Source organism: Nannobrachium achirus (genome assembly GCF_963921795.1).
Source record: "Nannobrachium achirus genome assembly, chromosome: 1".
NCBI classification, from domain to species: domain Eukaryota; kingdom Metazoa; phylum Chordata; class Actinopteri; order Myctophiformes; family Myctophidae; genus Nannobrachium; species Nannobrachium achirus.
The window spans coordinates 12,138,901-12,162,597 of NC_137810.1; the positions used below are offsets into that span (position 1 = coordinate 12,138,901).

Genomic DNA, 23,697 nt, shown 5'->3' on the forward strand with positions numbered 1-23,697 from the left:
CGAGTGCCGCGCTGCAAGCTTGTAGATCTGCTATTTTTGAAAAGTCGTGAAAATGTGTGCAAATCTTTGAATATATTTATTTTTTAAGCTAACATTTCTAACTCAAATTGTGCTTCTGGGGGGGGGGTCCCTGGAAATACATATTTTGAGATGGGGGTCTGTGGCCAAATACATATCATTTTGGGGGTCCTTCACATGCAAAAGTTTGAGCACCACTGACATAGAAACATCAAAAAACCTTAGAAGGATTTGAAATATTCAAAGACTTTTGCGAAATGTTCACCACTTTTCAAAAATAGCAGATCTACAAGCTCGCAGCTGTGAGCTTGTATATCTGCTATTTTTCAATAGCTAACGCACAAAATAATGTGTAATAATGCGTTCCCAGAGATGGCCTAAGATAGAGCCCTGGGGGCCCTGCCAACAAAGTTTATAGGGTTTAAGTAGTTAGAAGGGCACAGGGACGTGCTGTGCCCTTGATTCAGCCCGAGAAAAAGAGTTGGAGAGGCCCTCATTGCGTGCTATAGAGAGAGATATCTCTCCATAGCGCTGCTGCTACTCAAATATTTGCCATTTCAGATCATGACAAGTGACAAGCCAGTGGGCCAATTACATGAGTTATATTTCGTCGTTGTCGGGTGGAAACCTTGTATGTCCAAAACCGTTTGTTTTGTATTTATCATTTTACAAGTGATTTAAACTAGTGAAAACAGCCGATCTACAAGCACGGCGTTGTGTGCTTGTAGACCGGCTGTTTTCACTACTTTTGTGCGACAGCCTTGTATGATGAAGCAGGGCGAATTTGAAACTTGGAGATTTTCCAAATGGCCGGCCTGGACCGGCCGGAATGAACCGGCCGTTAGGGAGTTGTCCCGCTTTTCCCAATGGCCAGCACGTCCCTGCTGCCAACAAAGTTTATAGGGTTTAAGTAGTTAGAAGGGCACCTTAGACACTCCCCCCTAAACACCCCCTACACACACACACACACACACACACACACACACACACACACACACACACACACACACACACACACACACACACACACACACACACACACACACACACACACACACACACACACACACACACACACACACACACACACAATACACTGCAATCAATAACCAAACCATTGAGACCAAACCTTTAGCAGTAATTGTTTGTCTTTGTACTCTACTTATTTAACTTGTTGTTCTGACAACTAGGGCACTTTGCACTTTTTAAGTCCCTCTGGATCACGAGAGTGGATAAAGTGTCTGCTAAATGCCTAAATCATGTTGTGCTACTATGGTATAAATGCCAACAGAGGCCTTTCTTCTTAAGGAAGACGAATGGTTTTAAAGTCCAGAGGACAATGACACCGATGTATCACAGGAGTTTATCTGAGTCAGTGCTGACCTACTCCATGGTAGCCTGGCTGGGAAGCTTGAACAGTGGTGTTAAGTAACTAAGTACATTTACTGTACTGTACTTAACTCTTTTACCGCTTTGGACGTTCCCGTTCGCCCCATTTTTCACGGCGGCGCGATGCCAATTGTACGTTCTTTCGCTCGTTCCTTTGTACCTTGTTTTGATGTCTGTAAACTGATGAGGGGTCGCGCGGGTGTGTACCGTTAACACATCTCCCGTAAAAGTGCTCTCAAAAACCCACTGGACGTTAGCATCAATGGAGTAACAAAACGCTTCCTTGTTATTTTCTCTGGGTCTATTGCTCTGTAGCGATTTAGTGGCCTGGACGGATGGGGGCCGACCGCGGCCATTTCACATTAATTCTTGCACGAGGCTGCCCTCTACTGCTAGTATGACCAAAGTGCACTATGTAATGAGGAAAGAAAATAGATATTTGTCTATAACCTCGCAAAGGTAAGCTGCTTTTGCTGGCACAAGACCCAATAAATAAATAATAACATCTGGCAGTAAAACTGTTAAGTACAATTTTTAGGTATCTGTAATTTACTTGAGTATTTCCAATGTCCAATACTTTTACTTCTACTTCACTACATCTCAGATCCAAATATTGTATTTTTACTCCGCTACATTTATTTGAACACTTTAGTTACTAGTTACTTTGCAGATATAAGTTATTATAGTATAAAACATACATTAATCCACTTTTGCCCTATTTTTATACATAGGCTATTTGAAAATAGCCGATCTACAAGCTCACAACGCGTCGCATCGCGACGCGTTGTGAGCTTGTAGATCTGCTATTTTCAAACATTGTGTACTTTTACTTTTGGTACTTTAAAGTAGGACTGTCATCTAAAGGGGTACTATCACTTTAAGAAGTAATCTTAAAATATTAGTTAATTGTTTATGATGTCATTGTGAGAATGCACAATTATATGCCAATCAAATTAATTGACTAGACTACTTACTGTACTGGTCAGCTGTTGTTGGGGGGGCGAGGGGCAGATTACACTGTGACATGAGTTTCAGACTATTTCAGACCGTTTTCAGAGAGACCACGTAATTTGGGGGCGTGTCAGCGGGCCGTTAAGTATATTTTGATGCCAATACTTTCGTACTTTTACTCAAGTACATTTAAAATTCCGGACTTTTACTTGTAACGAAGTATTTCTACACTGCAGTATTGATACTTGATTACTTAAGTTAAACATTTGAGTACTTTTTCCACCACTGATCTTGAACATTGCTAAAGCCAGGCGAAAAGGAACTGCTAAGGTAAACCAGTAAGGTCATCACAGGAGTGAAACTTTTTAACAGACAAGTCACGCAATAAACATAATTATATGTGTTTCAAAACAGGAGTTATAAAGTGCTGCACAGCAAATGCAAGAGAAGCATAACACAAATCATACAATACATAGAACTGATAGGACCGTCTTGTACTTTGCACATTGTTATGGATCAGTCTCATGATAACTTATTAGAATATCAGCCCATATGCATATATATTACATACAGTACATCATTGCTGCTGTCGGTCGGAAAACATTATTACTCTTTTTGTTTTGTTGTTCATCATTCGGTAAAAGAATGACCTACTTTGTCATACTACAATGTCAAATAAAAGTAAAATAGCAACGCATCGCAATGCGTTGTGAGCTTGCAGATCTGCTTTTTTTTCCTCCAATGAATTTCGCCTAGAATACAGACACTCAGGTTTAAGTTAGATTTAGGTTAACATTTATGTTACATAGGCTAGTATTCAAAGTTTGGATCTACTATTTTGCCTATTTTTAAATTTTCTTTTTCAAGTGAAAGTGAAAGTGGTTCAGCCTGTCAGTGGGATTTATTAATATTGAACCAATGACCATTTGGCAACTTCTCTTTGGGAATGTCTTCGCCGACACGCACGCCAAAATGACATAGGCACTAGGGATATACCTGAAAGGTATTTATTTATGTATTTTACAGTTAATATTCCTTTTCTGACAACTTGTAGTTGCGTTCCAAATAAGTTGGAGCACTAGGACCCTGCAGCATTCCTGCAGGGTCCGGTCATTACAGCAGGTTCTGTATCCACCTCTTTCCGACGGGAATTTACTGGATAATTTTTTGCACCACACTTCCAGTTAACAGCAGACATACAAGCTCACGTCGCGTCGCAGATGCAACTGTTGTGAGCTTGTAGATCACACTCGGCTGCGGCGCCGGAAGCTCCGTGCAACTTCTGCGCAATGCACTATGGGATGTAGGAAAGTTGTGGATAGAAAAGCGCTGTAATGACGGGGACGTCACCAGAGGCGTCGCTAAAAATGCTCCTTAACAGCTTAAACACTTAAGGGCAGACCGTTGTCCCTCATGGCATTAGAGGCTATACCAGACTTGTCTTTTCTTTTCATTAATTATATTCGCAGAAACTACGCCCAGCAAGCACGTCAGGACCTGGTCCAATCAGTGACGTCTCGATTGGGCCCAGATCACAGCCCATATGGGGATGATCTTGACGTCATTATCAGGACGTCATATGGACTTTTTTGTTATATGGATTATTGTTATTCATTCATTCATTCAGTTGATACATTTGAAAACTTGTGAAATGGGAATTTCTGCAATAATGACAATAATACTTTAGGTACTTTAAGCACATTTTCATGCCAATACTTTTGTTGTTTTTACTTGAGTAAATTCAGAATACCGGGTGAAAAAAAAAGGCATACCGAATTGTAGTGAGTGTAAATGATAATTGTAGTGAGTGTAAATGATAATTGTAGTGAGTGTAAATGATGACCAACAGTAAAACGACTATAGCATTCCATAGATCTACGGTTGTGCAATTCCACAAACAAGGTACTGATACGTAAATGCTGAAGTCTGTCAGCGGCGCTAGCAGACCATACTGTAATCCTCACTGTCTCCCACTCGGTGTGTTCATATGGATCAAATCCACCCAGTTGAGTCATTTTTACCAGGTAGCGTGCCTTTGTGTGTGCGTTCAGCGTATCTACTGTACGTATGGTATATCTCTCCCACGCATTGCCCGATCCATCTTCTGTCTACAACCAGCCAACTGTCATTGCTGTTGTTCTCCGGTGCTCGCTTCCTTTTATCCAAGAGTCTAACGTGCAAGATGACGGCCCGAGTCGGAGGCGGAGCTAGTTTGGCAAGGCCACGCCTACATCTCAAAGTCCATAGTATAGTAGAGTATAATATAGTATAGTGTAGTAAGTGAATGGGACCCCAACTTTCAGCAGCTGTCAAAAAGTCCCCTAGGGATATTGGATTTCAAACTTAATAGAAGTGTTAGACACTGTTACAAACACATTGGTGAAGACATTTCTTGGTAAGGAATTTAATCCCAGGTTATTATTCTGATAATATTCCCTGATGGTGCTCCAATAACATGAACATTAAACCTGTGGTTAGTAGTGTGTGTGCCAAAAGCCAGACAGCCTAAGAAACTACTTTCTCAGCCAGTTCCATTTCTGTTCAAGACGACAAGAACTTGTTACATACAGAACAGTACAGCCACTTTCTCACTTCCAAGGTGATGAAACTTTGTTCACCCTGCACAAAGAGCATTTACTTGGCAAGCAATGGACAAGAGACCAACACATGCTCTTTGAAACCACGGTAGAGTAAGGTAATCAAAGTGCATAAACACTTTATTTATTTATGCATTCTGGTGGATGGAACCCCCAGGTGGTTGCCTGGCTAGTGCTTTACTTTACTTTAATTGATCCTAAATAGTTAACTATGGCAATGAACCGGCACAGGAGACGGAGAGCTTACCTGCTGTGGTCTTTAGGATGTCCGAAGTATTCCTCAGGCCCATGAAATCAAACTGATAGAGTCGCCATGACTTCTGGTCGGTTGCCACCACAGAGTTCTTATTCCACTTGTAAATCATCTCGTCCTGTGGGTATCCATCTGCAATTACACAGAGCATGTGTGTGTGTGTGTGTGTGTGTGTGTGTGTGTGTGTGTGTGTGTGTGTGTATGTGTGTGTGTGTGTGTGTGTGCGACCCGTGGTACCACATGGCACATTGTCATGATGGATGCCCCCCCCCCCCCCCCCGCACATAGACCTGGGGCCACCCTGAACAACATAAGTCTTGTGCTGGAGGCCAGCCAGGGGCGTCACAAGGGGGGGGGGGGATGGGACTAGTGGCGGCATAGCTCAGGGGTAGAGAAACCGTTATTAGAGCACGAAGGGTTCCCGAAGGGTTCCCAGTTCGAATCCGGGCTCCCCCTGAGTTAATGTCGAAGGGTCCTTGGGCAAGACTCTGAACCCCACATTGCTCCCGGTGAGTAGGTTGGTTTCCTCCGCCACCGGTGTATGAATGTGTGTGAATGGGTGAATGTAATGCACAATCTCTGTAAAGCGCTTTGGATAAAAGCGCTATATAAATGCACCATTTACTGAGTTACAAGGGCCCAAGGTGGAGGGGCCTTTAGCTATTGAATAATAACACTGAGTGCCACGCTGTGAGCTTGTAGATCTGCTATTTTTGAAAAGTTATGAAAATGTGTGCAAAACTTTGAATATTATGTAATTTATATACTGTATGTAAGCGAACATTTGTAACTCAAATTTTGCTTCTGGGGGGTCCCTGGAACGGAATATTTTGAGATGGGGGTCCGTGGCCAAATACATATCATTTTGGAGGTCCTTCACATGAAAAAGTTTGAACACCACTGACATACGTAGGTTTTTCTAAAAACCTTAGAAGAATTTGAAATTTTCAAAGACCTTTTTTCATGATTTTTCAAAAATAGCAGATCTACAAGCTCGCACTGTGAGCTTGTATATCTGCTATTTTTCAATAGTTAAAGCACAACATCCAGAATCCATGGCCCAGAATTTGGTGCGACACCCCTGAGGCCAGCTAATGAATAGACGGTCTGGAATGTAGACAGAGGCAGACAGAAATAGTAAATGAAAGGTTTGGTTCAATAATGTACTGAATCCATCTTGATGGGAGGCCTGACCTTCACATGATGTGCACGGATGGAAGTGCTTTTAACATTGATTACCTGCGTTGGATGATGACACTATAGTGACATTTTTGGCTTTGCTGGAAAAATACACATATTCATACTAACCCTGACAAACACAATTATAATAATCATGCCTACTAGCAATTTGTAATAGGCTTTCAATTAAGAAAATAATTAACCGGGGGGGAGAGATGCTGCCCTAACTACTAATTGTTTTCAAACATGAGTGATGAATGAATTTCATTAACATTATCTGCTTCCATTTGCTCCCATTTGGTATTAATGATATCCTTTAGATGTGTTCATACACATAGCTGGTTTCATTTAAAAGTGTTCCCAAATAAGTAGTTACTGCTCAATGCCTTTTTAAATATAATGAACCTTTGTGAATTGCAGAAACAAGTTTACGACTTAATAACTGCCTATTTGTTTGGTGGAAAGTTGTTCTTGATTATGAAAAAATAGTGTCGATGTAGCTAGCTACTTTTGCCGTGTAGCTTGTAGTGTAGCCTGCTACATTTCTCTGGGGATAGCTTCACTGTAGTTAAAGCTATATTTAATCGTGAGTAACTTGTAGCTTAGCCAACTACATTTTCCAAGTAGCTCTCCCATCACTGATCCCATGTATGTCATTATGACATCAGGGATCTTCATATATGAGCATGAAAGGGACATGAACTGAAATGTTGGTCTATGGCCGTTTCTCCTTATCTGTCGGCTACACAAATCGCACCTGGTATCAAACAAGACACATGTGCATAGAGGATGACATTTGACAGGAATTCCCGTGGGTCCCGTGGGATTCCCGCAGGACAGGAGTCAAATTTGTATTAATGCCAGGATCGGGACGGGCTAGGAATGAAAATCAACAGGAGTGGGCAGGAGCGGGAATCATCCCAGACCAGTTCATCAAATCGCAGAAATAAATTGCACAGGAAAGTGAGGTCTTTGAACTGCGAACATTATAAAATTATACATTATATAATAATAAACATGATATCAAATATAATATGGATCAAAATAGAAAAACATCTGCGCGATTTATTTATTTATTTATTTTCTTCGGGAGCGGGATGTGAACGGGAGTGATTTTGACCGGGAGCGGGATGGGACCAGTACAGGAGTGGGACAGGACAGGATTTATTTTTTTATTCTGGTCCAGGATTGGGATGGGACAGGATTTTTTCTGCGGGAGTGGGACGGGACAGGAGTGAAAATCCACTCCCGTGTCATCCTCTACGGTCCATGACCTTAGTTATCTCCATACATGGAGTTCCGTAATCATTCCGTGCTCCTACACACAAAGCCAGACGTAGGAGCGGTTAGCACCGCTCAAAAACTACTACAAAGTGATCAGTAGTACAGCATTTTCCAGGTCTAGAAGGTTATAAAATGTAATCAGTTAAAGGACAACTTTGTTTTTTTCCAACAAGGGTTCATATTTTAGATTGTAATTAGAGAAAAGAAAAAGTGAGTGTTAAAATGTTTTCATTTGCTTCGTTCTATTGTTTTATCGCGTTTACCGTGCTAAAATGTGGGGCATAAAAATGTATTTTTAGACACAATAAGCCAGCAGTTTCTTTATTGCTATTTACAGTAACACTTCTAGCCCCCATAAGTCACATCCAACCATGAATGGTTGTGTTGTATCTTGGGAATGGGCTTATTCTGTGTAAAATGGCATGTTTAGCCACTTGAAATAAGAATCTCTAAAACAATACAAAGAAGTAAATGAAATAATTTTAACACTCATCTTTTACATTCTTTAATTACAATCTAATATATGAACCCTTGTTGTAAAAAAAACTTAAGTTGTCCTTTAACAAATACACATGACTTTGTTGACTATTCCAAACTCCTCAAGATGGCCTAAAAGTGGAGCAAATGTGTCTCAATCAGCAAGCAGACATGTCCCCATGGGAGCCTAGCTAATGTCCAGTCATTTCCATAGGTGAGGAAATGGGTCCAATGAATCACAGTGGGCTGGGCTCTGCTGGCTGGCTGGGCGGTACAGGGAGCAGCTATTAAACTCTCAAATACCTGGAACGTGCCCGAGTCGCATTTGATTTGAAACACTTTAACCATTATTGTATGCTTTAACTATTGAAAAATAGCAGATATACAAGCTCACAAGCTTGTAGATCTGCTATTTTTGAAAAATCGTGAAAATGTGTGCAAGTCTTTGAATATCTTTGACCCCACTTCTGAATCCTTCCTCTAAATAAGCGGTTCTCAAACTTTTTCATGTCAAGGACCCCCAAAATTACATTTATTCGGCCGCAGACCCCCCATCTCAAAATATGTTATTCCAGGGACCCCCCCAGAGACAGAGATTTGAGTTACAAAAGTTTGCTTTGAAAAATATATATTGAAAAATGTGCACACATTTTCACGATTTTTCAAAAATAGCAGATCTACAAGCTCGCAGCGCGGCACTCGGTGCCGCGCTGTGAGCTTGTATATCTGCTATTTTTCAATAGTTAAAGCAGTCAATAATTCTAGGCCTAAATGGGTTAAAACCCAAACAGTTCACAGGGGCCTTCCGCAGAGAATTCATCTCCCGCAGAGAACACTATTGATCCAGAGCAGATAACATATCGCCCATATCTTGTATTTTATCAACCTGCTCCGTTCCTATGTGCACGCCGGGATAACGGCAGTGAGTGGTCATCCTTTAAATGACCTCTGTGAGAACCAAACGTACAACGGGGCGAGATTAATAATTGATTGCTCGGTATAATAAGTACCAACAGATACGCTTCCCATCTCCTTTTAGGATTCATTGTATGCACCGTTCACCACTATTTTCCAGACCGTTTCCTTTGGCTGATGTTACTTACTTGGCTTATTTGTGTATTACCGTGTAAGACAGGGGTCTTCAACAGGGGGTCCGGGACCCCTAGAGGGGCCTCCAAATCTTAGAGTGATAGAAACTTTTTTTTCTCCTTTTTTATATTAACCACTTGAACCCCAGCGTCCATATTCTGAGAGCTTTAGCCAAAAATATCAGATCTACAAGCTCACAATGCCTCGCGCATGCGGTGAAAAACTCATCACTCCTTTTATGAATCCTTTTGGGATCCGCAGCGCCAATTCCGCACAGCCTTGCACACCAAATCCAATGCGTTTTACTCACACAGCAAACGGAAGAAACGCAACTGTCCTGTGTGCAAAGGGCTTCAGACTATACTAGTCTATACTATAATAGTGTCCTTATTCCACTCTACAAGCTCACAGCGCGTCACACAATGCAACGTTTTATGAACTTGTAGATCAGCTATTTTCCCACCTATTTTTGCTATAAAGGGATATCTATCTATAAATGCGACAAATCTCTGTCTGTTTGTTTGTAATCCGCGTATCTCGAGAACCGTTCGTCCCACCGGCTTCAGATTCGGCACGCGCGTTCCCCGCCGCCGCACGGAGTGCAGTGCCGGGCCTCGACCCGACCCGACTCGCGGTTTTCCGAAACCGGCGCGAAACGTTCGGAATCTCCTTATGCGGAGCTGATTGTTGACATCAGGCTGTTCCGGAGGAAATCGGCGCAAGCGCTGAGTCATTGTGACATCACTTCATAAAAGGCTCTGACATCACGTACGCCACATGAGTCAACACAAAATCTCTGTGAATGTGTATGTATGTATGTAATCCGCGTATCAAGAGAACCCTTCTTCCCACCGGCACGCGCGTTCTCCAGATATGGGCATAAAGTCTGACATCAGAGTTTTCCGCAACCGGTACTGTGTGTGCAGAGATCTTCATATATGGGCATAAGTGGACAAAGACAAACAGATGGTCAAAACGGGTCCTATGACAACAGGTATATTGGGGTTTGCATTAAAGGGTGGGGCATTCATGGGGTTTGCATTAAAGGGTGGGGCATTCATTCCCTATTTCAAATTCGGCACGTGCGTTCCCCACCGCAGCAGGTAGTGCAGTGCTCGGCCTCGACCCGACCCGATACACGATTTTCTGGAACCAGCACGAAAGGTTCGGATTCTGATGTCTGACATCAGGATTTTCCGGAACTGGCACTGTGTCTGCATAGATCTCCATATATGGGCATAAAATGGATGCAGACAGACAAATACAGATATCTCCATATATGGGCATAAATGGACACAGGCAAACAGATGGTCAAAGATCTCCATATATGGGCATAAAGTGGATGCAGACAGACAGATACAGATATCTCCATATATGGGCATAAATGGACACAGGCAAACAGATGGTCAAAACGGGTCCTATGACAACAGGTATAATGGGGTTTGCATTAAGTTTGTCTCCTCCTCCATCTGTTTGTCTGTGTCCCTTTATTCCCATTATGGAGATCTCTGTATCTGTCTGTGCCTCCGACTGTGTTGCAGACACAGTGCCGGTTCCCCCTTTAATGCAAACCCCATTATACCTGTTGTCATAGGACCCGTTTTGACCATCTGTTTGAAAAAGCGACAGAAATCTCATATATGGGCATAAAATGGACGCAGATAAACAGATATCTCCATATATGGCATATATGGGCATACAATGGATGCAGAATCACAAAGATCTCCATATACGGGCATAAAAGGGACACAGACAGACAGATACAGAGATCTCCATATATGGGCATAAAATGGACGCAGATAGACAGATATCTCCATATATGGGCATATATGGGCATAAAATGGACCCAGAACTATAACTGCAGTGATCTCCATATATGGACATAAAATGGACACCGACAGACAGACAGATATCTCCATATATGGGCATAAATGGACACAGGCAGACAAATGGTCAAAATGGGTCCTATGAAAACAGGTATAATGGGGTTTGCATTAAAGGGCGGGGCATTCATTCCCTATTTACATTGTTCCGATTTGGCCAGGTCGCCGACTAGACGCTGGGCCGCCCGAAGGGCGGCCCAGCTTCTAGTAGTATAAATTAAACTTGATTTGGCCACTACTGACCTCATCTAAAAATATATAAATTTTCATCAATAAGCCAATATAATGTAAATGACCACAACGCCATTTGGACTCGCATACAATTGTAAATATTCTTTCCTATAGATTCTGCAAAATATTATTAAAGATTCAAGAGGGTTTTATGTATCACCCACTCATTGCATAGACCGAATACAGGACAAGCTGTGACATGTTGTTGCCACAAACTTGTTGATATATATTCATTAGCTTCATGGGAGTATAAGACAGTAAAAGACATTTTCAAAGGCTAACATCTGGCTGAGGCAGGCAAAAGGCCATTCCCACCATTTAAACCAATGATGTCCTATTGCCTGGACTGCAGCCATGGTGAGTATGCCAAACACTTCATGGTGACTAATAAGGTTGTGCAGCAGCATGGCTGGCCTAATCCTTGCATTAAACCTAATTCAAATATTTGGAATTAATTACATCTGACTGACCCACAATGGGTTCATTAGAAGTTCTGATTCTCAGGCATCACGACAGTTACGCCCACAGGAATGTCTTTGGAGAAGAATGAAAGAGAGCTCATGTTATCCAATAACCATTGTTTCCTGTTGAGATTGGCACATTTCACCCAGGTTTTTTTCATCCCACTCACGTCACTTTGTCTGCTGACCTCACTCAGCGATGAAATAAACAGAAAATAAAAAAAAATGTATTTGAAAGAATTATCACAGGAGGCAAGCAGTGATGACCCTGTGATGTGCACTGCAATGTAATTTCAAATGCACTACATTGCAGACACTATTTGAGAGAGAAAGAATACGAAGACACGTGTGACATGTGTGATCTGGGCAGCTTAACCCAGGAAATGTGCCAAGCTCAATAGGGAACAACGGTATGTGATTTCTTATCTAGCAAAAATCCTGGGTGCACAGATATTCTCCTCCTCCCATTAACAGCAGCACATACAATATTATATAGCATACCATGAAAAATAAGATGAAATACCAAAAAGACAGAGATGTCTGGATGAGTATAATGATCGCCGCCAGGTAGAATAAAAGCATGTCTGTTTCATCCACGCCTTTTATCCTGGCCTAACTCTCAAACAGCCTACAGTTCTACTGTTTGCCAGTTCACAGACCTTAAGAACAGAACATCAAAAGGAGCAAGCATCTCAGGCGGCTTCCAAGAGTCTCTCTCCCTGAAGCCTGATTTGTACTCAAGCTACCAGTCTCCTCAAGGACATGGGAATCCGAGGCCAGGCCCAGCGTCAAACCATCAAAGCCCTTTCCAGTGCTGCTGAAAGAGCAAGCCAGTGGCTCTGGATCAGGAGGAGAGACAACAGCTGGGCTCCGAAATGACGGCTAAACCCAAGATGATATCTAGAAGGGGCAAGGAAGACGCCAGGTGTTGCTGCTGAACCCTCCTGAGGTGTCGTGGGCCTATTCATCGTAAACACCCAAGATGGCAGGGCGCCCACCTGACGACCCTATTGAAACCCTTAACCCTTCCACCCAACTGTGATGACCTTATCATCCCCACCCATGGTTCTCAAAGTATAGACAAGGATTGTAACGCCTAGTCCCAGTCAGGTATGCAGTCAGGCGCAAGCTTGGCTCAGGGAGGCCCCTGCCATGCAGAGTCCACTGCACTTTGGGTAATTGCGACCGTAGGTCGCATTTACTACCAAAACCTCCACGGGCTGTCTGTGCGTCAGTCAGTCAGTCAGTCAGTCAGTGAGTCAGTCACACTTTTGCCCTGCTCATATCTCCACAACCGTTGCCCCCATCCATGCCAAATTTTGCACACACACTCCTTGACTGCCAAACTACAACCTCCAAGGACCCCCGGAGCCACAGGGACCCCCAGGTCCCTGGGGGACCCCCAGATGTAAAAAATGACCAAATGTGCTCACACGTGACACGTCACACTTTTTCCCTGCTTATATCTCCGCACCCGTTGACCCGATCCATGCCAGATTTTACACACACACTCCTTGCCTGCCTAACTACAACCTCCAAGGACCCCCGGAGTCCCAGGGACCCCCAGGTCCCTGGGGGACCCCCAGATGTAAAAAATGACCAAATGTGCAAAAATGACCAAATGACCACCCCAACGGGGCTGCTCACGGGGAATTCCCGGGGACCACCGACTCCTGGTGCTCCAGAACGGATGCAAAAGTGGTGGCGCCCCGAGTGGAGGACCCCCTGCCACTGCAGCGCACATAAAATGCCGTAACTCGGGCTAGGAGCGTCCGGGAGAGCCGGGGCCGGTACCTATTCGTCCGCCAAGGCAACGCGGAGAGCCCACCCCTCATTTCTCACATGGCCCTATTCTAGCGCCACCTTCAGGCCGATTTTTAAAACACATTTTTGGACACTGCTCCTACAGTTTTTGCCCTAAAATCACGAATATCACTACACAGCATGTCTACACTCATGTCATCAACATGGATCAGGAAGATTTGGGAAAAACAAATTGTTGCCCTATTTGTGGAGATAAGCCACCTACGGTCGCTTATCTCCCGATTAGGGAGTCTTACTGGTAAGATCATATCCTGTGTTTGTAAAACTAAGGTGGCTCGTAGTGATGCGCAGGCCGACCCGCTGCCCCCACCCGCCCGTCAACCCGCCCGCGATGCGGGTGGGTGGGTCAAGGTTTCAGACTCAATTGGCAGGCGGCGGGCGGGCGGGTTATCACCACTCTCATGTGCAAAAAATAATTTGCCTTTTATTTTTAATAAGAGTAGGCCTATAAGAATAAGAATACAACGTTTGAATATGAGCACGAGCGAGCGAGTTTTAAAATGCGCCAGAGAGGAGCAAGGTTTCTCCTCCGCTCCTTGGTGTGAGGACCGTCCCAATTCTGCTCCTGGTTGGGCCCGTGAACCACATTTTGCCAACATTTGACACAACGTGAGCACAGCAGAAGAATGCACAAACAATTCAGCATGTGTCGCTGATCAGGATTTCACTTATGTCTCTGTCATCCACACAAGTCCGTTTATAAATACTTTGTGTCGGTTAAGTTATACAGTATAACCAGCCAGTCAACGGATACGATTTGAAACACAACTTTCGCAAGTGAGACGGATTTTTTGACTGAATGAACCAACCACACTCACCTCGATTCGCTCCCATCTCTCCAATCTGGTGATTAATCAATAACCAACAGGATTTAATATTGTCCGTCTTTTGCTGTCTGTTGACAGCGTGTGCGAGGCGCTGTATAAATATGATTGACATAAAACCTGAAACGCCATTCTTACCCCGACGATGCCCCTGCGAAGAATGAACGTCTTTGAATGAAATACTCCACCATAGAATGGACGTCTAGTCTGCTACAGTGCAGAAGTAAGCCTAAAAGGTAACAGGAAAACTCGTCCTAAAACAAACTCCACCTCATTCGCACGACCGCTCGTTTCCCAAAGGGTCTGTGGTCTTAAGCTAGATGCAGAATAGACCAAAATCAAATCTTTGCTTCTGGGGGTCCCTGGAACAAAATATTTTGCGATGGGGGTCCATGGCCAAATACATATCATTCTGGGGGTCGTTGACATGACAAAGTTTGAGAAACACTGTTAGCAACATATTTGTTTTCTTTCTTTTTTTAAGAAAACTGTTAGGATTTAGAAGACATTTTGTAGAATGTGCCTATCAGTGGTTAAAGACCATCAGTGGTTAAGGAAAATGTTCTCATGTCATGGACTCCCAAAAGGACTCATTGGGTCATGGTCTCCCACTCACCAAATCCAATGATGGTAATGGATTCAGAATGTAATCCCACTTAAACCTACTTATCTTTAATCCCATTAGAGCTTGACTCATAAAACTTGCTGATATGACACAAATGCGACTTGCTGAAACAACTTGGTTTTAAAACTTTGTTTTAAGATGACCTATGGAGCAGATTAATACCCCCCTCTATTTCCTTTAAACCTAAGCTATACACTGATTCCAGATGCACCCAAGTGCAAAGTTCAAATTTGAGAGCAAAGTTCAACATTTTAAGCACGTCCTTAAAAGACATTTGGCTAAAAGTGAGCATTATCTCCGCTGAAATGCCCACTTTGAATGGACCGTGAGAATCTGCTAGTCTGCCTGGCTGTGCCATTGCTGTCAGGGACGTGCAAAGAATATTAGAGAGGCAAGGGCTGACATTTCTAAAAGGGCCTTTTGGTGAAAATATCGAAAATAGCAGACCTCCAAGCTCACTACGCGTCGCGCTGCAAGAAGAAGTGCGCTTGGAGGTCGGCTATTTTCGGTGCCTGATATCACACTGAACTAAGCATAATCAAGTCAATACTGGAGATGTGGCGTACGGCCTGGATTTCTACACAGAGAGGGCAATTCTTTCAACATAAGATGCTGCATTCAAGTTCAGGAGAGTTTGGACAAGGCAATTCTCTTGAATGCTGCCTTCGGTTATGGCATGGAAATTATTAGTACATTTTGTTTTAGTCACTGCAGCTAGCTACAGTATGTAGTAGTAGTGGATCACAGCGTCTGCCTGATGACCAAAGGCCTAATATCTCTCCTTTAGCCTAGTGGTTGGTTTTCCATGCGGAAGACCAGGGTTCAAGTCCCAAACATTACTTAAAAAAACCTTTTTGATCATATCATATTTCAAGCAGGAGACTATAAAGAACAGTTCCCAGATAATACTTTGTTGCACAGTCTAGAGACGCTCACACGAGGTGTCATGTTTTGCGCTTGCAGATCTGCTATTTTCATTGAGTGCACTCTATAGCGTTTGAAACTGCAGGGACACAGCTGAACACAGACGGCCTGTGACAAGAATGAAGATGACATTGTGTAGTCTTGTGTTGTGTGAACTCATTTAATTGGTCCGTTTGATCAGGTTGATCAGCGGCTGATCAGGTATTTTTTCTTCTACAGTTATTATTTTGGTTGCCCTGATTTGGTGACTTTCTTTCTTTCTTTCTTTCTTTCTTTCTTTCTTTTTATTCTAGATAAACTTTATTTTGCCGCACTCCTCCTCCCACAGTTTGTGTGTCACGCACTCGAGTCATATGTCAAATCTCAGGGGTGACGTGACAATGTAACTGGCTTGCAAAAGTTACGGGAGGGGCCTGTCTCTTTAGTGGGAGGGGTATTCTTAAATTAAAAATGCCATGTGTTACGATCGCAGGATCTGATCAGCCGAAGATCTCACAGCCTCTGACAGTATTCCTCCCAGCGGATTCCTCACGTCCCGGCGGCCGCAACCCCACAACTTTCAACCACACTGGCAATTTCCCAAAATTGCACCTTTCGAATTTCTCTCCTCAGTCTATGATGAGAATGAATGTGATGAAAATAAATGATCATAATAAATTCTCATCGCTCATTTACTGCATGTATCTTTGTTTTAGGTTCAAGGAAAACATACTGGGTGGTCAAATTAACACAACAATGTAGGCGAGTAAGGTCACTGACATAAAATGTTTTTGTACTGTAGGATTTTCAAAATACTCCATATAATTCCTTAGGAATGAGTTAATAGGCCTACTGTAACATATAGTAACATATTGAGGACACACAATCCATTGTTTTTGTAGCAATCTTTGTGAGCTTATACAACAGTTTTGGATAAAATGTCTGGATTAAAAGTCATAAAATGACAAACATCATTGGGCTTGTCTGGCATTCACATTTCTCAATTATATGAACATAGAGCTTGGAAATGTGGGCATCTATAGACCAAAATTATTATTCGTTTTTCATTATTATGAACAGTTCCTCAAAACATCTGTAGTCGCGCTGAATAAAATATGAATGGATTTTGGATCACAAAACAATTCCCTTTTGTAGAACAAAGGAAGAAAGGAAGGTGTTTTAACAAGAACCCAAACATTTGTACAACTGATGAGCTAGCAATGACAAAGCACGCCACAATTTAGACAAGGTCTACGCAATTTACCTGAGGTCAATTGCTTCATGATCACAAAGCCTGTTGGTGAGCAAAAATAGAATGAAAAAAACAAATAGCCTGAAATACAAATTTTACAGTTGTGGTATGAAGGAGGAAATGATCTTTGAAATATCATTTGCAGGTGGGGAGGCCTCTGTTTTGAATTATGCACCTCTTTGTCTTTATACACCCCCTTTGGTAATTCATTTTTATGGCTTTATTTATTTATAGTTATGGGCAAATGTGTCCAAGTTTGTCAAGAGTTTTCAACAAGGGTAATAATAATATTAATATAATTCAAGAATAGGTTACAGTTAGGATAAGCTCACAACATGACACAGCCAGCTAATCTTTCTATTTGACGTTCAAAGAAGTATACTAGCTGGGAGGGATTTTTGGTATGGTGTTAGGTATGGTTATAAGGTTTACAAAATACATCGCAAACAAGTTGGGCTCACCCCCTAGTGGTCTGTTTGCAATGAATCAAATATTAGATACTGTAAGTCAGTATGAAACCCCAAATAATTGATGGAAGAGATTCGTCAATGGATTCGAGTGCTATAAATAACATACTAAGAATTTAGGAAAAAAATACTTCTGGAAAGGCATCATTTTCAAGATGGCGTCCACGATGGCTGCCGGGAGCTTAAAATGCCTATAAACTGGTATTTAATATATAAAAGAAATGCACTTGGTGATAAGATTTCGATTTTTGGCATGATTTTAGGTATGGGCAGAATGTTTTAAAAAAATCATTGCAAACAAGTTGGGTTCGCCCCCTAGTGGCCTGTTTGCAATGAATCCAATAGCCTATTAAATAGGTCAGTATAAGGTAGAAACCCCAAATAATTGATGGAAGAGATTTTTCAATGGATTCTGTTACTATTGGTAATGCTAAATAACATAGGCTTAATAGTTAGGCGTAATTTTCACGATGGCGTCCACAGGAGCTTAAAATGCCCATAGGCCTAAATTGGGAGGGAATATGTGCTATCTTGAAAATGATGCCTTTACAGGAGTTAGTTTTTCTTATTCTTTTAGGGTGTTATTTAGCACACCAATTGTAACAGAATCCGAAAATCTCTTCCATCAATTATTTGGGGTTTCAACCATATACTGACTTATTCCATTTAATTCATTGCAAACAGACCACAATAGGGGGTGAGCCCAACTTGTTTGCGATGTTTTTTGAAAAACGTATGCCCATATCTAACATCATGCCAAAAATCCAAATCGTATCACCAAGTGCACAAATGTTATGACTTTTTATATATTTAATCCAAGTTCATAGGCATGTTAAGCTCCTGGCATCCATCGTGGACGCCATCTTGAAAATGATGCCTTTCCAGGAGTTAGTTTTTCTTATTTTTCTAGTATGTTATTTAGCATACCCAATAGTAACAGAATCCATTGAAAACTCCTCTGTCAATTATTTGGGGTTTCAACCATATATGGACATATCTAATATTGGATCCATTGCAAACAGACCACTAGGGGGCGAGCCCAACTTGTTTGCGATGGTTTTTGAAAACCTTATGCCCATACCTAACACCATGCCAAAAATCAAAAAACGTGTCACCAAGTGCCCGCGATGTTTACGAATTCCCTCCCAGCTATACTGTATTACTGTAGGCTGTAGAGCTTAAGTGGTTAAGAAAATGTCTGTTTTTTATTCGTTATCATGAATCGAACATTCGCCCTAGCAAACTACCCTGTGCTGAGGAGAATTCATTTTCGTCAATCAAGAACAAAGTATGAAGGAGAACAGCATCACTCTTAAAATAAAAACTAAACTAAACTCACATTGACAAACCTGTGTTTTTTGGATCAAGCTGTGAAAGGCATTGAGGAGCAAGAGACAGAGAGCAGTTTTTGCTGTGCAGGGGTCAGACACAACACAGACACAGTATTGTCTGACTCTGTGAGCTGGGAATGACTGTGGTTAAATCAAGCCTTCAACCATTCAAACTTTAAAAAAAGGCACAAAAGAGTTCCTCATGCTGGCAAAAAGAAAAGATGGGTGGACAATTCATGACAATGTTGTGATCTATTTATTCTGTTGGTTAATAAAAGGTTTGCTGGCCACTCACTCACTCACTCACTCACTCACTCACTCACTCACTCACTCACTCACTCACTCACTCACTCACTCATTCACTCACTATGGCCATGAGGACCCTGCCAATAGTTTCTATTATTTGCCCATGGTCAAGAAGCCGGCTTGACGTGTTTTACAAAGTGGTGAAAAGAAATGCAAAGCCCATGATGGCCAGCATTAGAAATTCAATGTTGATGAGTTCATGTCACAGTTGGAATGTACCATTCATAGACTTTATACTGATTGTGGTCCAAAAAAGAAAAAGACCCCAGCTCTCCGTTATCTCATGTTTTGAGGAACAACAGTGAGAATGTGTGTAAATGAGGATAATGCCGCAGCAATTGCCACCAAACATCTCTCAAACAACCAGAGGCACTAACCAAACAGGAGCTATTTCTGTTGCGTGTTTGTGCCGTCCTTTTGAGAAGAGGTTATGAATTTGGATAATAATAACGTGAGCTATTGTTAGCACTGTCATTGACATTTGCCAGTTCTATTTGCGATGATGCCAGGAAATGTGGCAGCTGATTCAACATGTTCAAATGTTGCCACAGCTCTCTGTGCTGGAGCCTGATAGCAAGGAACTGAAGATACAACATGCTGCTATCAGTACGTGTGCCAGTGAACAACATTCAGGGCAAGACTTGACAAATAAGCACGGCACAGTACAAAATTAAAAATAAAATAGCAAGCACATAGCAGTACTCGGTGTCAGACAAAATGAGATATAGGCATATAAGTCATATTAAACTGATTGTATATCTGTTCTTGAGGTAAGTGTTTATCCCCAAAAATCATTACTCCACTTTGGCTTTCTATGGCAGAGGGGTTCTCAAACATTTGTATGCCAAAAACACAGAATTGATATGTTTTTGGCAGCAAACACCCATTTGAAAAGATGTTGTGCCAGGAATCTCCATCAGAGAAGATATGTCAACAATTTCTCCAGAATTTTTCACATTTTCTGAAAATAGCTGAAAGCTAAAATAGGGCTTAACTGTTAAGTGTTATGTTATTATTTCTTTGGTTGAAATAAGTGTTAAATAGCTCTATATTCTAATAGTCCTCATTGTTATAGAGTGTTTGTTCAGTAACAGGAGTCTCTCCAGCTAAACAGAAAATACATTTTCAGGTCGTGATACCAATTTCAGAATAGTGACCTCAGTCAGGATACGGACTAAACAAGTGAAATCAGAAGTGATGAAACAAATACAAGAGCAGACACAATTGGAAACGGAACACTATAAAAATGTAAGTGACGGAGTAAAAGGAGCCGTAATGGTCATAGCATACTTACAGCTGGAGAATATGAGTGGACAGGAGTGCTCATCCATAGGAAAGTTATGAAGCTGGAGTTGACATTCTGCGTTTATGGTCAGCCTGCAAAGGAGAGAGAATCACCATCAGGGACGTGCTGGCCATTGGGAAAAGCGGGACAACTCCCGAACGGCCGGTTCATTCCCGGCCAGTCCAGGCCGGCCATTAGGAAAAAAATAAAAATAAAATGTCGGCCTTCGTTCCATTTTGGGGGCTGGGCAGCCAACAAAGTAAATCGTCACTGTCGGGCAGTAACCTTGTATCTCCAAGTTTCAAATGTATAAATTTTTTCGCAAAGCAAAGCCCTGCTTCATCATACAAGGCCGTTGCACAAAAGTAGTGAAAACAGCAGATCTACAAGCACACAACGCCTCGCGGTGCGAGGCGTTGTGTGCTTGTAGATCGGCTGTTTTCACTAGTTTAAATCATTTTTAAAATGATAAATACAAAACAAACGGTTTTGGACATACAAGGTTTCCACCCGACAACGACGAAATATAACTCATGTAATTGGCCCACTGGCTTGTCACTTGTCATGATCTGAAATGGCAAATCTTTGAGTAGCAGCAGCGCTATAGAGAGATCTCTCTCTATAGCGCGCAATGAGGGCCTCTCCAACTCTTTTTCCCGGGCTGAATCAAGGGCCCAGCACGTCCCTGATCACCATTGTTATAAATCACATGTGTGAAGTGATTTTGATAAACATTCATATAAAACAGCATGAATGAAAATCTGATCTGGGTGTAAATAGGATCACCTGTGAGATTTATCAATGAATCAATCAATACATTTTATTTATAGTGCCAAACCATAAGTTATCTCAAGACACCTGTGCAGAGCAGGTCTAGAACAGTGGTTCTCAACCTTTTCAGGCCGCGACCCCCCAAAATAATCATATTTTAACTGGGGACCCCCCCACGCTGACAAGCACTAAGAGTTGTGCAATTACATAACACGGTTCTATTGTGAAAATAGCAGATCTACATGCGCACAACGCCTCGCAACATGGGCTATTTTCACAATTTTGACAACTTGGCCAATGTTTAATTTGTCATTTTAAAGGTATTAAAAAGTCCATAGATTGTCACTTTAGTGTTAAACTTTATGATGGTTTGTTCACTGTTGAGTGAGAAAACAATGTTGCACATTAAGTTAATCAACTGGGGACCCCCCAAAATAATTTGGGGACCCCCCTGGGGGTCCCGACCCACAGGTTGAGAACCACTGGTTTAGAGGGGAGTAGAGAGAGACTAGACAGCAGCCATTCTCAACCTGGGCCCCCTGCTGGGCCCTGGTTGCAAGGGCCAACAGATCATTAGCAAACACTATTTTAATGATAAAACAACATTAATTGCCACCGTAGGTCGCAGTTTACTGTCAGAACCGGCACAGCTCGTCCGTTAATGGACGGGTATAACGCCTGACACTTTGGTTCCCCTGACACATCACTGTCTTGGCCATCTGGCCAGTGTGGCACAGAGTCACAGTGATGTCACAGTGATGTGGACATCAGGGATGTCGATATACTGTATGGGCATAAAAGGGACAGAGTCACAGTCATGTCACAGTGATGTGGACATCAGGGATGTCGATATACTGTATGGGCATAAAAGAGACAGAGTCACAGTCATGTGGACATCAGGGATCTCCATATATGAGCATAAAGGGATTTGGATCCCCTGTCATCGGATCTCCATATCTCCATATATGGGCATAAAAGGGATTTGTTCCCCAGCATCACAAGGATCTCCATATACCGTATGGGCATAAAAGGGATAGTCTGTCTGTCTGTCTGTCTGTCTGGGTAACGTTTGTCTTTTTTGTTGATTGACTCTCACGCTCTGACATCACACTCTGACATCACTGTGATGTCATGGGAACAGATCCCTTTTATTGCCATATATGGAGATCCCTGTGATGCCATGGGAACCAAATGACTTTTATGCCCATACATGGAGATCCCTGTGATGCCAGGGGAACCAATTCCTTTGGCCTGAGGCGTCCTGTGGCGTCTTACTGGTATAGAGCATCGCATTGAGGTGTCAGAAGTAAAAAAGCCCATTCATTTTCACCATAGGGTTTTTCATTATGGGGGGAGAGAGAGAGAGAGAGAGAGAGAGAGAGAGAGAGAGAGAGAGAGAGAGAGAGAGAGAGAGAGAGAGAGAGAGAGAGAGAGAGAGAGCGCAAGGCCCCACATGAACAGTGACGTCAATTAACATCAACGTCAACAACAACAACTTCTCTTCCCCTGGCCCGTTGTTGTGTTTGGAGACCTGACCTGTGTTGCACGTGTTCCACTTCACTACCCTCACCTTGCCGTCTCCCCGCACTCCTACAGTCTCCCTACACTCCTACAGTCTCCCTGCACTCCTACAGTCTCCCTGCACTCCTACAGTCTCCCTGCACTCCTACAGTCTCCCTGCACTCCTACAGTCTCCCCGCACTCCTACAGTCTCCCCGCACTCCTACAGTCTCCCTGCACTCCTACAGTCTCCCTGCACTCCTACAGTCTCCCTGCACTCCTACAGTCTCCCTGCACTCCTACAGTCTCCCTGCACTCCTACAGTCTCCCCGCACTCCTACAGTCTCCCCGCACTCCTACAGTCTCCCCGCACTCCTACAGTCTCCCCGCACTCCTACAGTCTCCCCGCACTCCTACAGTCTCCCCGCACTCCTACAGTCTCCCCGCACTCCTACAGTCTCCCCGCACTCCTACAGTCTCCCTGCACTCCTACAGTCTCCCCGCACTCCTACAGTCTCCCTGCACTCCTACAGTCTCCCCGCACTCCTACAGTCTCCCCGCACTCCTACAGTCTCCCCGCACTCCTACAGTCTCCCCGCACTCCTACAGTCTCCCCGCACTCCTACAGTCTCCCCGCACTCCTACAGTCTCCCCGCACTCCTACAGTCTCCCCGCACTCCTACAGTCTCCCTGCACTCCTACAAGCACTCCTACAGTCTCCCTGCACTCCTACAGTCTCCCTGCACTCCTACAGTCTCCCTGCACTCCTACAGTCTCCCTGCACTCCTACAGTCTCC

At 42.9% G+C, this 23,697-nt stretch overlaps 1 protein-coding gene across 1 annotated transcript in view; it reads right to left on the reverse strand.

The window, feature by feature from the left end:
• gabrg3 (gamma-aminobutyric acid type A receptor subunit gamma3) overlaps positions 1-23,697 on the reverse strand; it is a gene marked incomplete at both ends in the record, with an annotated part of 192,654 nt that overhangs the window by 27,243 nt on the left and 141,714 nt on the right. Inside the window, 2 exons of the mRNA XM_080735407.1 lie at positions 5,203-5,340; positions 20,639-20,721. Of these exons, the coding sequence (XP_080591533.1) occupies positions 5,203-5,340; positions 20,639-20,721 (221 nt within the window). The remainder of the gene's footprint in view (positions 1-5,202; positions 5,341-20,638; positions 20,722-23,697) is intronic.